Genomic DNA, 14,718 nt, shown 5'->3' on the forward strand with positions numbered 1-14,718 from the left:
AACATGCAATTACAGACTCTAAGTTGCACGATTTACATTATTAGATAATAAAAAATAAACATTTGTATGTTCTAAGTTCTAAGTGACCTAAATTTTGCCTACTTCAGTCAAAATGTTATTTAAAACTAACCATCCTCTAGTGTGAAAAAAATAGTCATATCTTCTTCTACATTTATTCTACATTTATAAGGTAGACATTATATAGTGTTAGAAGACATAGAGAACGTTTTTCAAACATACAGCTTAATTTCATAATGAATTATAGCAAAATAACTAGAAAAGTTTCTGAGAACCGTCATCACCATACACATGAAATCATCACCGGTCGTCATTTTTTCCCGGTGATGATGGGTATGGTGTTGACGATTTGAGAGTTTCTTGTTTTTATTTCTAGAATACGAATAATAGTAGTTAATGTCTATGCTACACAATAAACTTCATGTAGTTTGCCATTCATTTCAATAATTATTTCTAATATATAATTTGTAACTTTTTTAAACCAAAGCATAACGGTGATGATGCTCTGTTGTGACAAACTACGTTTTACAAATTTGTTCGTAATATTTCTCACGATTCAATGATGTGACTTTATAGTGAAATCATTTTTGGCATTCTATATTGAAGTGAAAAATAGGGCAAGGACCTTTAGCGGTATTTCATTGTTGATACACGGAGATAAGCTCACATTGACATTACCATGACGGTGTTGACGAATATTCGTGACAAAATTTTAAATATTTTTAAATGTACTTTCTCGGTGAAGGAATTATTGCATATTTTCCCATGTGTTAAACAACAACATGGAAAAGATATAAGTAAAAGAAAAATCGCAATCGTACGATAGGTATGCTATAATTTTCACTGCAAACAATAAGGTTCAGATTTTTCCGGTAGACGGTGATGATTTTAGACACATAAAACATTTTATATAAAAAAAACTATTAAGTTATTGGAGATGGTAATTGAAGGAACATGAAGATAATAGTTCTTAAAAACATATAAAAAAGTTGCAACTCGCACAACCTACTAGTTTTTTTTATAAAGACCGAACCATAAGTTTTCGCAGGATTTTGAAATCCACCCAGCAACGTCACGTGTTAGAATTGTTCTGGATGCTAGTGCCAAAAGTCATTCTGGTCAGTCGCTTAACGACATTTTACATACTGGTCCAAATCTTCAAGCAGATTTGTTTACTCTGCTTTTGAATTTTCGCCTGTTTCCAGTGGCAATGACGTCAGATATTCGTCAAATGTATATGCAAATATGTTTGCCGCCTCACGATTATAAATACGTGAAAATTTTATTTCGCTTCAATGAAAATGAGCAAATTCGCACCTTTCAGTTTACGCGTGTTCCATTTGGGCTCAAGTCAAGTCCATTTATGGCTATGCGCACTGTCAAGCAGCTTTGCTTGGATGAAGAGCATCAGTTCCCTGAAGCTGCAACTGTCGCTAGTTCCCAATTGTACATGGATGATTTAGTACATTCGTGTATTAATGATGAAACCGCTATGCGCTTGTCGCAGGAGTTAATATCTCTGTTCAAAGCTGGCGCATTTGACTTAGTCAAGTGGTCCAGCAACTCGCCCGCTCTTTTGGAAAGTCTTCCTGACTCACACCGCGCTTGTGTCGAATTTAATGACAAACAGAGCTTCGCTAAGGTACTGGGATTATCTTGGGAACCCTCCAATGATACTTTCTTCTTGACTACGTCCCCGCCCGCTGGAGGGAAGTGTACCAAGCGAATTATACTCTCTACCGTAGCTCGCTTGTTTGATGTGCTTGGTTTGGTAGCACCTGTCGTATTGTACGCAAAGTTGTTCAAAGAACGTTGGCTCAATAAAGTCGATTGGGATGCAACTCCCCCAGAACACATAATTAAATGTTACTCTATGTTTGTACAAGAATTTCCACTGTTATCAACATTAAAGATTCCGCGCCATGTTGGCGTTTTCGCTGACTCTAGTGATTGTCGAATAATTGGATTTAGTGATGCCAGTCTTAATGGATATGGCTGTGTCATCTACTTGCATGTGACAGATTCCGCTGGTAACTCAACTGTGAGGTTACTATGCTCTAAATCTAAGGTCTCTCCCGCTAAAATTACGACGCTTGCTCGTTTAGAGCTTTGTGCTGCTGTGCTGATGAGTAAATTGATCAAAATCGTACAGAGTACATACCTTGCTCGTATCGCAATTAAAGAAATTTTTGCTTTCTCTGATTCTACGATTGCTCTCAACTGGATCAAATCATCGCCTCATCGATGGTCGATATTTGTCAGCAATCGTGTTGCGCAATGTCAAGAAAATGTGTCACCAGAAAACTTCTACCATATTGCTGGAGTTGAAAACCCAAGTGACTGCTTATCTCGTGGGTTGACACCATCGCAGTTAATTTCGCATACATTGTGGTGGAATGGGCCTTCATGGCTGAAGGAGGCGCCGAACAAATGGCCTATTAAGCCATTTCAATGCTCAGCAATCGATCAATTGCCAGAGCACAAAACTGTTGCATTAACCACTATAGTGCAGCAAGAGTCGCCTGTACTATATGATTTGGCGCAGAGCATTTCTTCTTGGAACAAATTGCTACAAATCGTTGTATATATACTTCGGTTTATAAAGAAATTAAACCCAACTGAAACAATTAAAAATCTTGAGACCGCTGAAACCGCTTTAATACTCGCTATACAGAGAGTTCACTTTAGTGAAGATATAGTTCAAATTAAAAAGAACCTTTTACCATCGCGCAAACTTGTAAAGTTGTCTGCATTTATTGACAACAAAAATGTTTTGCGGATTGGAGGTCGTCTCTCGAATGCTGATTTGCCGTTTGAAGTAAAGCATCCAGTTGTGCTACCCAAACGCGATCACATGGTGAACTTAATCATTGACCACTTCCATGCTGTCAATTGTCACACAGGCACAAGTCCATTAATGGCAATCATTCGCCAGCGTTTTTGGATATTAGATGGACGATGTAACTCATGTTTCCGGGTCAAGCCAACACATCCTGTACCGAAGATGGCTGACCTGCCATCTTGCCGCATACAAGAAGCCAAAGCCTTTGTGCACACTGGGGTTGATTATGCTGGCCCTCTTCGCATCACGCTTTGTCGCCGTCGTGGTCAACACGCACAAAAGGCGTACATATGCTTGTTTGTGTGCCTAGTTACGAAGGCAGTGCATATCGAGCTAGTCTCTGATTTAACGTCTGACGCCTTCCTAGCAGCGTTCAAACGATTCATATCTCGACGTGGTCCCGTCTCTTGTCTTTACTCAGACAACGGAACAAATTTCGTCGGTGCCAAATCTCAACTGGATGAGATGTATAATCTTTTCCGCACGTCTGATTTCAAATGTAAACTTAACCGCGAATGTAGTAATCACCGCATTGAATGGAAAATGATTCCCCCTCGTGCGCCTCATTTCGGTGGCATATGGGAATATTGGGAATCAAATATTAAGAGTGTAAAAACGCATTTGTACCGTGTCATTGGATCACAGATTCTGACATACGAAGAACTGTCAACCGTGCTCGTTCAAATCGAATGTATACTTAACACTCGTCCGCTCAGTGTTTTATCTTCGGATCCGCATCCCGAAGTATTAACTCCCGCTCATTTTTTGATGTCTACACCGCTCCAATACTTACCCGCGACTGACCTGTCTACCGAGTGTCGTAACCTCAACAATCGGAAAAGATTGCTGGAATCGATTGTGCATTCCTATTGGAAAAAATGGCGTTTGGAGTATTTGCACACACTGCAAGTTCGGAACAAGTGGTGCACTCCAGACCGTCCGGTTGTCCAAGGCACTGTGGTTCTGATGGGTGATGATGACATACCGCCCTTACATTGGCCGCTTGGCATTATTACTGCCACACATCCTGGACTAGATGGTGTAGTTCGGGTCGCTACTGTTAAAACCGCTGGTGGGCTATTTAAACGCCCTATTGTAAAACTTTATCCGCTGCCTTCGCAATAATCTGTTCCTTCCTCTTCCTTATATATATATATATATATATATATATATATATATATATATATAAATTCATTTACCGCATCATATCATTTTATTTTTGAAATTCTCCGCATTTCAAGGCCGGCAGCATGGTGGCGCTACTGCGCCAAATTCCCTTTCGACCTATTTTAAATCAAAAACTCTACGGTGACTGCTAGCCACGCAGACTTCAATATTGAAAATTGCCGCATAAAGCATCGTGTACGGATTTCCTTGTGTTATTAAGAAGAATCCTGCAGTTTAATATATAAATATACCTCTCCGCCCGCTACAACATAATATTACACCGCTCTTGGATTTCGTGGACAAAGGACGACGGACGAACGGGTAAGTCACCTGCGAGTATAAATTTTGTTTAGAACCGCACATCGCAGTATCGGCTCCAGTTCCCGGATTCTCCGTATTCCTCCAAATTCTAAAGTCCACGACAATCTATCACCAGTTTTAAGGTTTAGAAGCTCTTGATTCTGTGACTGTGATCGTCTAGAGTCTAAATGTTATCTGGAATGAGTATAAATTATGAATGACAGTTTTCAGACACAAGAAGCTAAAATCCAGATGTAATAAATAGCACCAACACAGATGAAATCTTGTATATCTTCTTGTCTCTTCTTAGGGTGGTATTCCATCCGTCCAATATATTGGTCCAATGCGTGTTTGCGTCTCACGTTTTGCTTAATGAGAGAGCGAAATACAATGCACATTGGACCAAGATATTGGACAGATGGAATACCAACCTTATACAAACGTGGACGAAAGGAATGCAATGGCCATTGATGAGCAGTTGACGAGTGGACATAAAAAACCATTTCTATTCTACAAATTTATTAAAACTTTAAGTGATTTGTTATGGATTTAGTATACATAAATATCCAAACTACACAATTCCATAACGATGTAAAACACTAAACATAGGTAGTGTATTATACAGGATGGCCAAAAAATAAGTGCATTCCCGTTGCCGTTGGGAGGTTTTGGGATTATACTGAGCAACTTTCACTATGGGATCAACCCCAAAAACGCGAAAAAAAATAGTACTCTACCAAAGAAAATGGACCAACCAAAATGTATGAAACAGCCAAACTTTTTTTTCGCGATTTCGGGGTTGGTCCCATAGTAAAAGTTGCTCAGTATAATCCCAAAACCTCCCTGGCAACGGGAATGCCCTTATTTTTTGGCCACCTTGTAGATTTACAGTAAAGTTACTTATAAAATATGTTATAATAGACAAAGAAATATGAGATTCATCAACATAAGTAAAGAACATTGCGTTAGGACGGAATTCTATCATTTTTCTTACACTAATTTAAACATGCTTATATCTATGTTTTTTAAGTAAAATTACTTGTCAGGCACTTTAAGAATGGTCAGTCAGTTCAATCGTAGTGATAACAGTGAGTCAAGTCATAGAGAAAAAAATACATAGAGTGCTCACTCCATACTTCAGTTTTAGTACCAAATAGACTATTATTTTTGTAGTCGACATCTAGCATCGAGTAGCGGAATTATCAGTACAGCTAGATGTCGACTGCGAAATAATAGTTGTTTTGGTACCAAAACTGATGGATGGAGTGAGTACTCTAATCTTACTATATTTCTCTATGGTCAAGTCAATATGTCTAGTCTACATCGATTATAATTTATAACTAATAAATGCTGTCTATTGTCAAGTCTAATTGCCTTACATAAGTCGTTAGTTATTTTATTATGTATATTTTTAGATACAGTTTAATAATATTTTGCTAATATAATCTTTCACAAATAAATAAATACAATATTTAAGTAATATTAAAGGACGGACGGAGAAGTCTTATACATTACGAATTTATGAAAACAGTTAAGCATATTAAGAACTAAAATAGTAATAAAATACTTGCCAGATTGTCATATTTGTCATAACACTTAACGCTATCTAAGGGAAATTTTATACTTCTACCAAATTAAGCCAAAAGTAAAGGAAAACCACGAAAAAAATACTTAAAACGATAAAAGTTACATAGAAACGCGATATAAGATTTCTTCGAAAAACTTAAGGCATATTTTTAATATGATGTAGTTTAGTATGAAATGTTAAAATTTATCCGATACTACTAACGCCATCTAGCGGCAATTTCAAAAAACTGTCTAAAATATCAAAAAACGGTGAACATTGTATTGATTGTTATACATATTTTCGTGATATACTTATAGACAAATTAACATAAGTGATTTATTTCGACGTAAACAATATATCAATATATGGAGGAGACAGTAGGAGTTATACATATTGGAAATACATTACCTAAATATTTTTTTGTGCCAAACTGTCTTAGCGTTATTCTTCGATCAACATTTCTATATTAGGTGACTGCATATCTAAAATTATTTGATACTGGGAGAAGACGCACAGCCAACAGTAGATCTGAAATGAAGATATGACAATAATATAGTACATTTTATTTTGGATGAAGCAATGTCAAGATCCTCAAACTCGCCTAAACATTATTTTATTATGGAACTAATACTAAAACTTAATCCAAATCCTACACGTTGAATTACTAAATAACGCCTATGATACGAGTTTTTCTGAAAGGCGAAGTTATGTCCTAAAGGCGAAGATACTATAGAAGGGTATTTAAATTTGGCAACCATTATTTTCAATGACCTGCAACATTGATATGGGGTTGTGCACAAATCACGCGAGGTGTTTTCGGCTACTTTTTGATCCCCCCTCCCCCTTGGTGATATTTGGTGAAGTTTTTGGCTACCCCCTCCCCCCACACAACCTCACATGTATTTTTTTTTTATTTTAAATTCGACCAAATTTTAAGATAAATAGTATTGTATATAGAAAATCTTGTTTATGTTTCTATTTTCGTTAAATAGACTCGCTATTTTGAAGTGCAGAGTGAAGATTTATGTTTAACGAAACCGAGAAAAAGTATCTACTCTAGTGGTAGGTTTTTTTTTCTTAGTTTCGTTCACTGTAGAAAAATACACGTGAGGTTTCCCCCTCCCCCAACGTGATCTATCGTGATTTTTTCGTGACCCCCTCCCCCTATCGAACCTCGCGTGATTTGTGCACAAGCCCTATGGGGGTTTGTTAAACAATCAGCGATGAAAGATTTCTTTTATTTGCGTTCAAGAAATCTGTACGGTCTTTCTTTGCTGTTAGAATGAAGGATTCCTAGTAGTGTAAATTTAGTTTTTATAAATTATTGATTGTATGTATTATGTGTATTAAGTATGTTATATTAATTGTATGTAGTACATTATGTAGGTATATATATGTTTGTCGTTGCTTATATATGTAAAATTTTAGATTAGCTTTAGTGATTAGTAGCACCACCCACAATCTCTCTGCTTTGCCTTAAGGTTGACTGGTAGAGAATGCTTTTGGCATTAAGTCCGCCTTTTGTACGATAAGTTTTCTTTTGTGCAATAAAGTTTAAATAAATAAAGATTAAACAATGGATTTCTTTTATTAACACAGAATCTGATGATAGCTGATAACTAATAGGGGGTATTACTGCAATGTTCTGCCTCCAGAGTGCAGCACTAAGCTAGCTAGTAAACCATAGAGTAACTTATACATACTGTGCCTTAAACTGCTTTTTGACAAGTTTTCAGACAATAAAATATGACATTGATGCATCAAGGCGGTTTGCTAACAAGGGCCTACCGGGAAACGCGAAAATCGAAATTTAGTTATCTGCCTCTTTATCGCTCGAATATGCAAGAGTGATAGAGAGGTTAGATAACGAAATTTCGATTTTTTTGTTTCGCGGTCTACCCCCAGATTGTGATGAATAGTGGTAGTGGCGCCCCCTACGCAAAGTTTTGCGTAATATTCCCTATTGATTTTTCGCAGAAGATGGGACAGTCGCTAATCAATGATACTTAAATTATTTCATTAAATAATGTCAAAAGCAATGAAATTGGTAACAACTGGTATCATTAGTACACACTATGCATGGTACTTGCACATATAAAGTGACTCTCTTACTTACATTGTAAGCCATAAACAGGAAATCAACCAGGGCTGCAAATGTTGCATCCAGCTGTAACAAAGAGGAATAATTTATTTACTTATAAGTATAAAAAATAAATGTCACGCATAATAGTTATTTACGATACAAGTGCGGAAAAGACGAAATTCGACACGAGTTGCGAATAACCTATTCGCATGTGTATTGTACAACGTTTTACAGTACATATGGCCTTTTAAACTTTTGACATACACACGTATTTTACGCACTAGTGCGGGAAAACAGGGCCATATGTACTGTAAATTTTTTTTTACACAAGATACCAGATACTGGAAAAAATGGTCTATCTATTCTATAGTTACTGCCAGAAGAGAAGGAACAGATACGTTTTTGGTTAGATAAACTATTTCTTGTTGTTATTTTGTCGGGTCAGCCAAGCGACAATAGTAGCAGATTGTTAGAGGAACTATAATCTTGACGATCATGCTTGGTACATTGGTAGATGACCCATAATGGAAAGGGCTTATATTAATATAACTGTCATAAAATAGTTATTTACGATACAAGTGTAGATACAACGTTTTACAGTATATATGGCCCTTTTAATTTTCGACGTAGTTACGTTATGTGATTATTATAGCACCTGGTGTAATGTAGCACCAGATGTACTGTATGTTTCGTTATTTTAAATACAGTCAGCAGCAGAAGTTGCTAAGTGGGCGAGGTGTTCAAAATTACACCGACACGCTCTTATTCTCTTAACAATAAAGTCGCATCAAGATCATTTTGAACACCTGGCCCGCTAGCAACTTCTGCTGCTAACTGTACCATAAAACCAGGGTTTTAAGAGTACCCCAGGCAACCATAACCACGGCAACAAGATACAAGTAAAACTTGATTCATCCTTTTAAGGGGCCTACAAATTACCAATTTTCTGGACTGGAATTTGTGGTCAGTTCTTCAGAACTGTCACCTTTTGCGATTAACCGACAGGCTGATATCGTCCGGCAAACTGGTAATCTGTGGGCCCCTTTACAATAATTAACTTACATAAATGTAGTAGCCCCCTATTAGCCACAACCCGAAGATAAGTTGGAAGCTAATGATGAGTCCCATGATGATCAGCCAGGGCAGTATGAGACCGCGCATCCAAATATTAATGCCAATCACCTGAAAATATATCAATGATTTTTATCTTATTATAATTACTTATGAGAAACATTAAGGGTCGGTTGCACCAAACCATCTGTCACCGTTAAAATGTTCACTAAATTTTATTGTTTGGGAAGTTTCATAGATCTCTGCTGCGTGACGTTGAATAGTCTGTTAACTATGGTTGGTGCAACTGGCCCTAAGTCGACCCAGACAAAAAGTGAAACTGACAGCAGCCTGTCACTTTCATTTTTGACATTATATTATATGTATACCATATCACAGAATAAATAATAGTACTACCATACAGAAAGGACACTTCCTACAAAACCGAAGTTTGGCAGCGATTCAGGGACGAATCATGCTATCCCTTTCTAATGTATGGCATTATCCCTTTTGGCTATTTAGGGTTGTCACAATTCAAGTGATTATCTTATCTGTGGTTGGGCATGCAAAAGGACGTGAAGTGGTTGATAATTTGTAGGAGCCCTATGTTCACGTTAATAACCTCATCTCAAGAATTGATGCGGGTGCTAGTTTTTAGGGTTCCGTACCGCTTTAGGACTCCGCTGTCCGTCCGTCCGTCTGTCACCAGGCTGTATCTCATGAACCGTGATAGCTAGGCAGTTGAAATTTTCACAGATGATGTATTTCTGTTGCCACTATAACAACAAATACTAAAAAGTACGGAACCCTCGGTGGGCGAGTCCGACTCGCACTTGTCCAGTTTTTTTACCCAAGCAACTGCCATTGGACCTTCCAACCAAGGTGGGAAATTTGCCTTATGAAATTAGTCCTGTTTTCTCACAATGCTTTCTTTTACCGTAAACCAACTAATAAATATTTAAAGATATTTTACTATAAAGGCGGATGCAGAGCCCTGGGCTGGGTCTACAATAAATAAACTTTCATAGTTTTATTTGCAAAAAAATAACTAATATTTGACCATTACCCTGACCTCAAAGGATCTGCCCTTGTTTGGCTGTTTGTGCCTACATTTGTCCTAGATCTATGACAGACCACCATTATGTATTGGGTATAATAATAATAATAATAAGTACGTCGATTCCTCACTCTGCGGCCCTGACCACCGGCAGCTTGGACCCTGCCCCGCTGCCGGCGGCACCCTAGGTTAGGTTTTTTATAATGTGTTTATATATTTTTGTTATGTTTTGTAAGTGTTTTTATATTTTACTTTTATACTCACATTGTAAAACCCTAACCTAAGACCCTAATTGAATAAAGAGAATAATAATAATAAATAAATATTATAGGGACATTCTTACACAAACTGACTAAGCCCCACGGTAAGCTCAAGAAGGCTTGTGTTGTGGGTACTCAGACAACGATAAATATAATATATAAATACTTAAATACATAGAAAACAACCATGACTCAGGAACAAATATCTGTATCATCATACAAATAAATGCCCTTACCAGGATTCGAACCCGGGACCATCGGCTTCATAGGCAGGGTCACTACCCACTAGGCCAGACCGGTCGTCTGGCCTAGTGGGTAGTGACCCTGCCTATGAAGCGGGTATATAATGTAGTTTAATTTAAAAATATGATTAGACAGGAGGAGAAAGTTTAAATTAACACATACCATCCAAATTGAAGATATTATCAGAAGTCCGAGAATGCAGATGAAAATGCCTCCAAAAACTTTCATTGCTGAAACAAACCATGTACTTGTTAGGGATCTGACAAAGCAAGAAAACAAATCATATTTTGCATAAATAGTTAAACTAAACATAAAGTTGTTACTGCAAATTTGACAAATGAAGTGGCTGCCATATTTCTTGGTAACAACACAATGTATTGCACACCCTACCAAAAAAAAAAATCTTTCCAGCAGCTATGTGCTTTGTCTACCCATTCATTTGGTTAAATGAAGTAAGAGAAGAAATAATATTGTACATCAACATAATAGACAATTTTTTTATTCAGTAAATTTAACTGTCTGCGGCTTTTGACCATGTTGGACATAATTGGTATACCAATAAACAACACTTGATAGGCTCTTTGAGGTGAATCCTAGGGAACTGGTAATGGATGTACATAAAGAGATTTGAAAAAGTACTCACATCCCCGCACATCAGCTTCAAACAGAGGATTCCATAGTTGTGTCGAGTCTCCACCTGCTAGCTGGTAACTGATGAATGTAATTAAAACTACACTCATCGCTGCCGTGTACACCGCCACCGCCCGGCTGCCAGTCTTCACGTCAGAAGACCAAATGCAGGGCGACCAACAAGATTCTAACACGACCATCTTTGCTATTTCAGCGTCTGACTTAGACTATTCTTATCCAAATTGATATGGAATAGTTTGTGGTGAATTATCAGGCTTCTGAAATAATAGAAAGCATACAAATGTAGTAAACAATTGACTTGACCACACCTTGTTGGACAAATAACATTCAATTTTAATCTGCTCTTATAAATGAAAAGAATCATATATTTATGTTATAGTAGGTGTTATACTATTTATAAGCTGGTATATTATAAAAACACACATTTTTACCTTGTATTTAACATAGAAAAGGACTTAAAAAGTTATAAAACGCCTCCAATACAAGCACTGGAATTGACAGTTCGACTTGTTTGTACGTTTCGTTTTGCTTATTTCATAGAGAGACCGTTATTTATTCTAAATAAATACGTATTACAAAATATGTGACTAAAATATATATTTTTAATGGTATTATTGCAAAAGTTTTGCTAAATTTAACCCAAATAATGCAAACACACCAGAAACTACATATATATAGCATGGGTAAGACAAATTTTATGTTCAATAAAGTAGTTAGCGTGCTTGGAACGAAACGCACAAGTTAATTTTCGTTATACGCATACTCTTTTAATTTCAGTTATAAAATAAAAGCACAGCTTCAAGAAGGCGGCGACGCGACGACACGCGACTCGCCCTTAGAGCATTTAATAACCGGAGTTGCCTTTAAGAGCTCACCCCTCTGCCAAAAACCTTGCACAATTGTGCAAACTTTTGTATGGACTGACATGGCTATTTGTACCTTACGTACAAATCATGTAGAAGGGTGGATTTCATCACCAAAAATTTCACCATACAAAAAAATATTTTTTTTTAATGTTTAATTTAACACGATTCTAGCTGGGTAAAGTAATAGGGGGCTGTATATTCAGGATATTTATGGTATTTATACAATCATTTGTGGCTTATATTTGAAGTTATCGCTTTCGGAAAATAAAAACGCAAGATGGTGATGACAATCATGGTATGGTAATGACTCTTTTATAGACGGTAATGACACTGCATGTACGGTAATGACGATTTGGGAACTATAGTGTGTCAAGCAAATCTTGTCAGTAGCAATGTAAAGCAAACTAAAGTAGGGCAACACTCAAAGAGTAGTATTGCGCTAAGAAAAGCAGCAATGTACAATGTACATCGAACCAAAACTTTTTTTTCCGCTGAGCGCGCCCGTCAATTCAAATTGTCACTCGCGGATTCTCTATTGAAAATGTTTGAAATTGTTATTAATAGGTATGGACGGACAATTTAAAACCGGTGTGTGATGTTGATAAAAATGATTAACTAATTTGAAGATCTCAAAATAAAAATAGAAGTGGACTATGCCGTTAAACAATAATGTATGAATAAAATAATTGCTTCAGCAGGTAGATGTCCTACTGGATGTTAATATTTTATTCGATTTCTCAGTTGGCACTGTAGGCATTGTAGGCATCTTAGCTTTGATTAAGCACAATCTTATTTAATATATTGGTATTTAATGGTGACACAGCAGAAATATCTCTTGAAATAGAATCGATTCAGAATGTATGTTTACATTGAGATGATAGCTGTCATTCGCGATCCACATTCCACAGATAAAACACAGATGACACGCGATTTTCGAATTATTCGAACACAGTGTTGCTAACCCGCGATTTTTCAAATTTGCCGCCGTTTGCTGCTGACAAGATTTGCTTGACCCAGTATAATTTATATATGTATTAAAAACGTATTAAAAAAACAAAACTTTTTTTTATTGTAAGGCTTTAATAAAACTTTAATAAACATTACAAATAACATGTTTTTGAACATAAGACTAGCTACATAAATTATTTTTAGAAAATTATAAAAAATACATTTTATTCATATAAACAAATATATAACAAGTATTTTTATTGTATAATTTTAAATAATTTATATTCCGAAATAGGCAATTTATGTATTCATTTATTTTTTTGGGTTTTTTCAATGTTAAATCATATTAACAATATTGTACTCTTATTATCAGTTTAAACCCGCATCTTCTTTTATCTACTGCATAATTTGGTATTTATATCATATTATAAAATTGCTGGCTTACCAGTGAGCTTAATTTTTATGATATATTACTTTTTTTTTGATAATTTGATTCATTGCATAAGTTTGTATTTTTGTTGTTTTATAAATTAACTTTAAAAATAGCTATAATGATTTAAATCCATATATATATTGTTTAATAGCTAAACATTAATATATAATTAGTGTTTTATAAGTTGCAAGACCCCTAAGTACTTGTAATGCATGTCATAAGTTACAAAATGTTAGGTATTGGGTCCGGTGACTACCCAATGGTATAATTATTAATTGCTGTAATTATATACATCAATTAATATAATATTATCAAAAAACATAAGGCCATTACGATAGTGAGCCAGTACCGTAGCCTATGGTCGCTTAAAACTTAATATATGTTGCTTGTTTAAATACTTTGTTTTAACACGACTAACATGCAATTACAGACTCTAAGTTGCACGATTTACATTATTAGATAATAAAAAATAAACATTTGTATGTTCTAAGTTCTAAGTGACCTAAATTTTGCCTACTTCAGTCAAAATGTTATTTAAAACTAACCATCCTCTTGTGTGAAAAAAATAGTCATATCTTCTTCTACATTTATTCTACATTTATAAGGTAGACATTATATAGTGTTAGAAGACATAGAGAACGTTTTTCAAACATACAGCTTAATTTCGTAATGAATTATAGCAAAATAACTAGAAAAGTTTCTGAGAACCGTCATCACCATACACATGAAATCATCACCGGTCGTCATTTTTTCCCGGTGATGATGGGTATGGTGTTGACGATTTGAGAGTTTCTTGTTTTTATTTCTAGAATACGAATAATAGTAGTTAATGTCTATGCTACACAATAAACTTCATGTAGTTTGCCATTCATTTCAATAATTATTTCTAATATATCATTTGTAACTTTTTTAAACCAAAGCATAACGGTGATGATGCTCTGTTGTGACAAACTACGTTTTACAAATTTGTTCGTAATATTTCTCACGATTCAATGATGTGACTTTATAGTGAAATCATTTTTGGCATTCTATATTAAAGTGAAAAATAGGGCAAGGACCTTTAGCGGTATTTCGTTGTTCATACACGGAGATAAGCTCACATTGAAATTACCATGACGGTGTTGACGAATATTCGTGACAAAATTTTAAATATTTTTAAATGTACTTTCTCGGTGAAGGAATTATTGCATATTTTCCCATGTGTTAAACAACAACATGGAAAAGATATAAGTA

At 35.8% G+C, this 14,718-nt stretch overlaps 1 protein-coding gene across 1 annotated transcript; it reads right to left on the minus strand.

Annotated features, from left to right (window-relative positions):
• Window positions 1–6,288: 6,288 nt before the first annotated feature.
• LOC134796232 (uncharacterized) lies at window positions 6,289–11,739 on the minus strand. The gene is made up of 6 exons (XM_063768281.1): window positions 11,670–11,739; window positions 11,231–11,495; window positions 10,750–10,817; window positions 9,040–9,159; window positions 8,011–8,061; window positions 6,289–6,422 (listed from the first exon to the last, which is right to left on the minus strand). Exons 2-6 carry the CDS (start codon window positions 11,415–11,417, stop codon window positions 6,336–6,338), a joined length of 513 nt encoding a protein of 170 aa, XP_063624351.1. The 5' UTR covers window positions 11,418–11,495; window positions 11,670–11,739; the 3' UTR covers window positions 6,289–6,335.
• Window positions 11,740–14,718: the final 2,979 nt, after the last annotated feature.

This window comes from Cydia splendana, chromosome 1 (genome assembly GCF_910591565.1).
Source record: "Cydia splendana chromosome 1, ilCydSple1.2, whole genome shotgun sequence".
In the NCBI taxonomy this organism is placed as follows: domain Eukaryota; kingdom Metazoa; phylum Arthropoda; class Insecta; order Lepidoptera; family Tortricidae; genus Cydia; species Cydia splendana.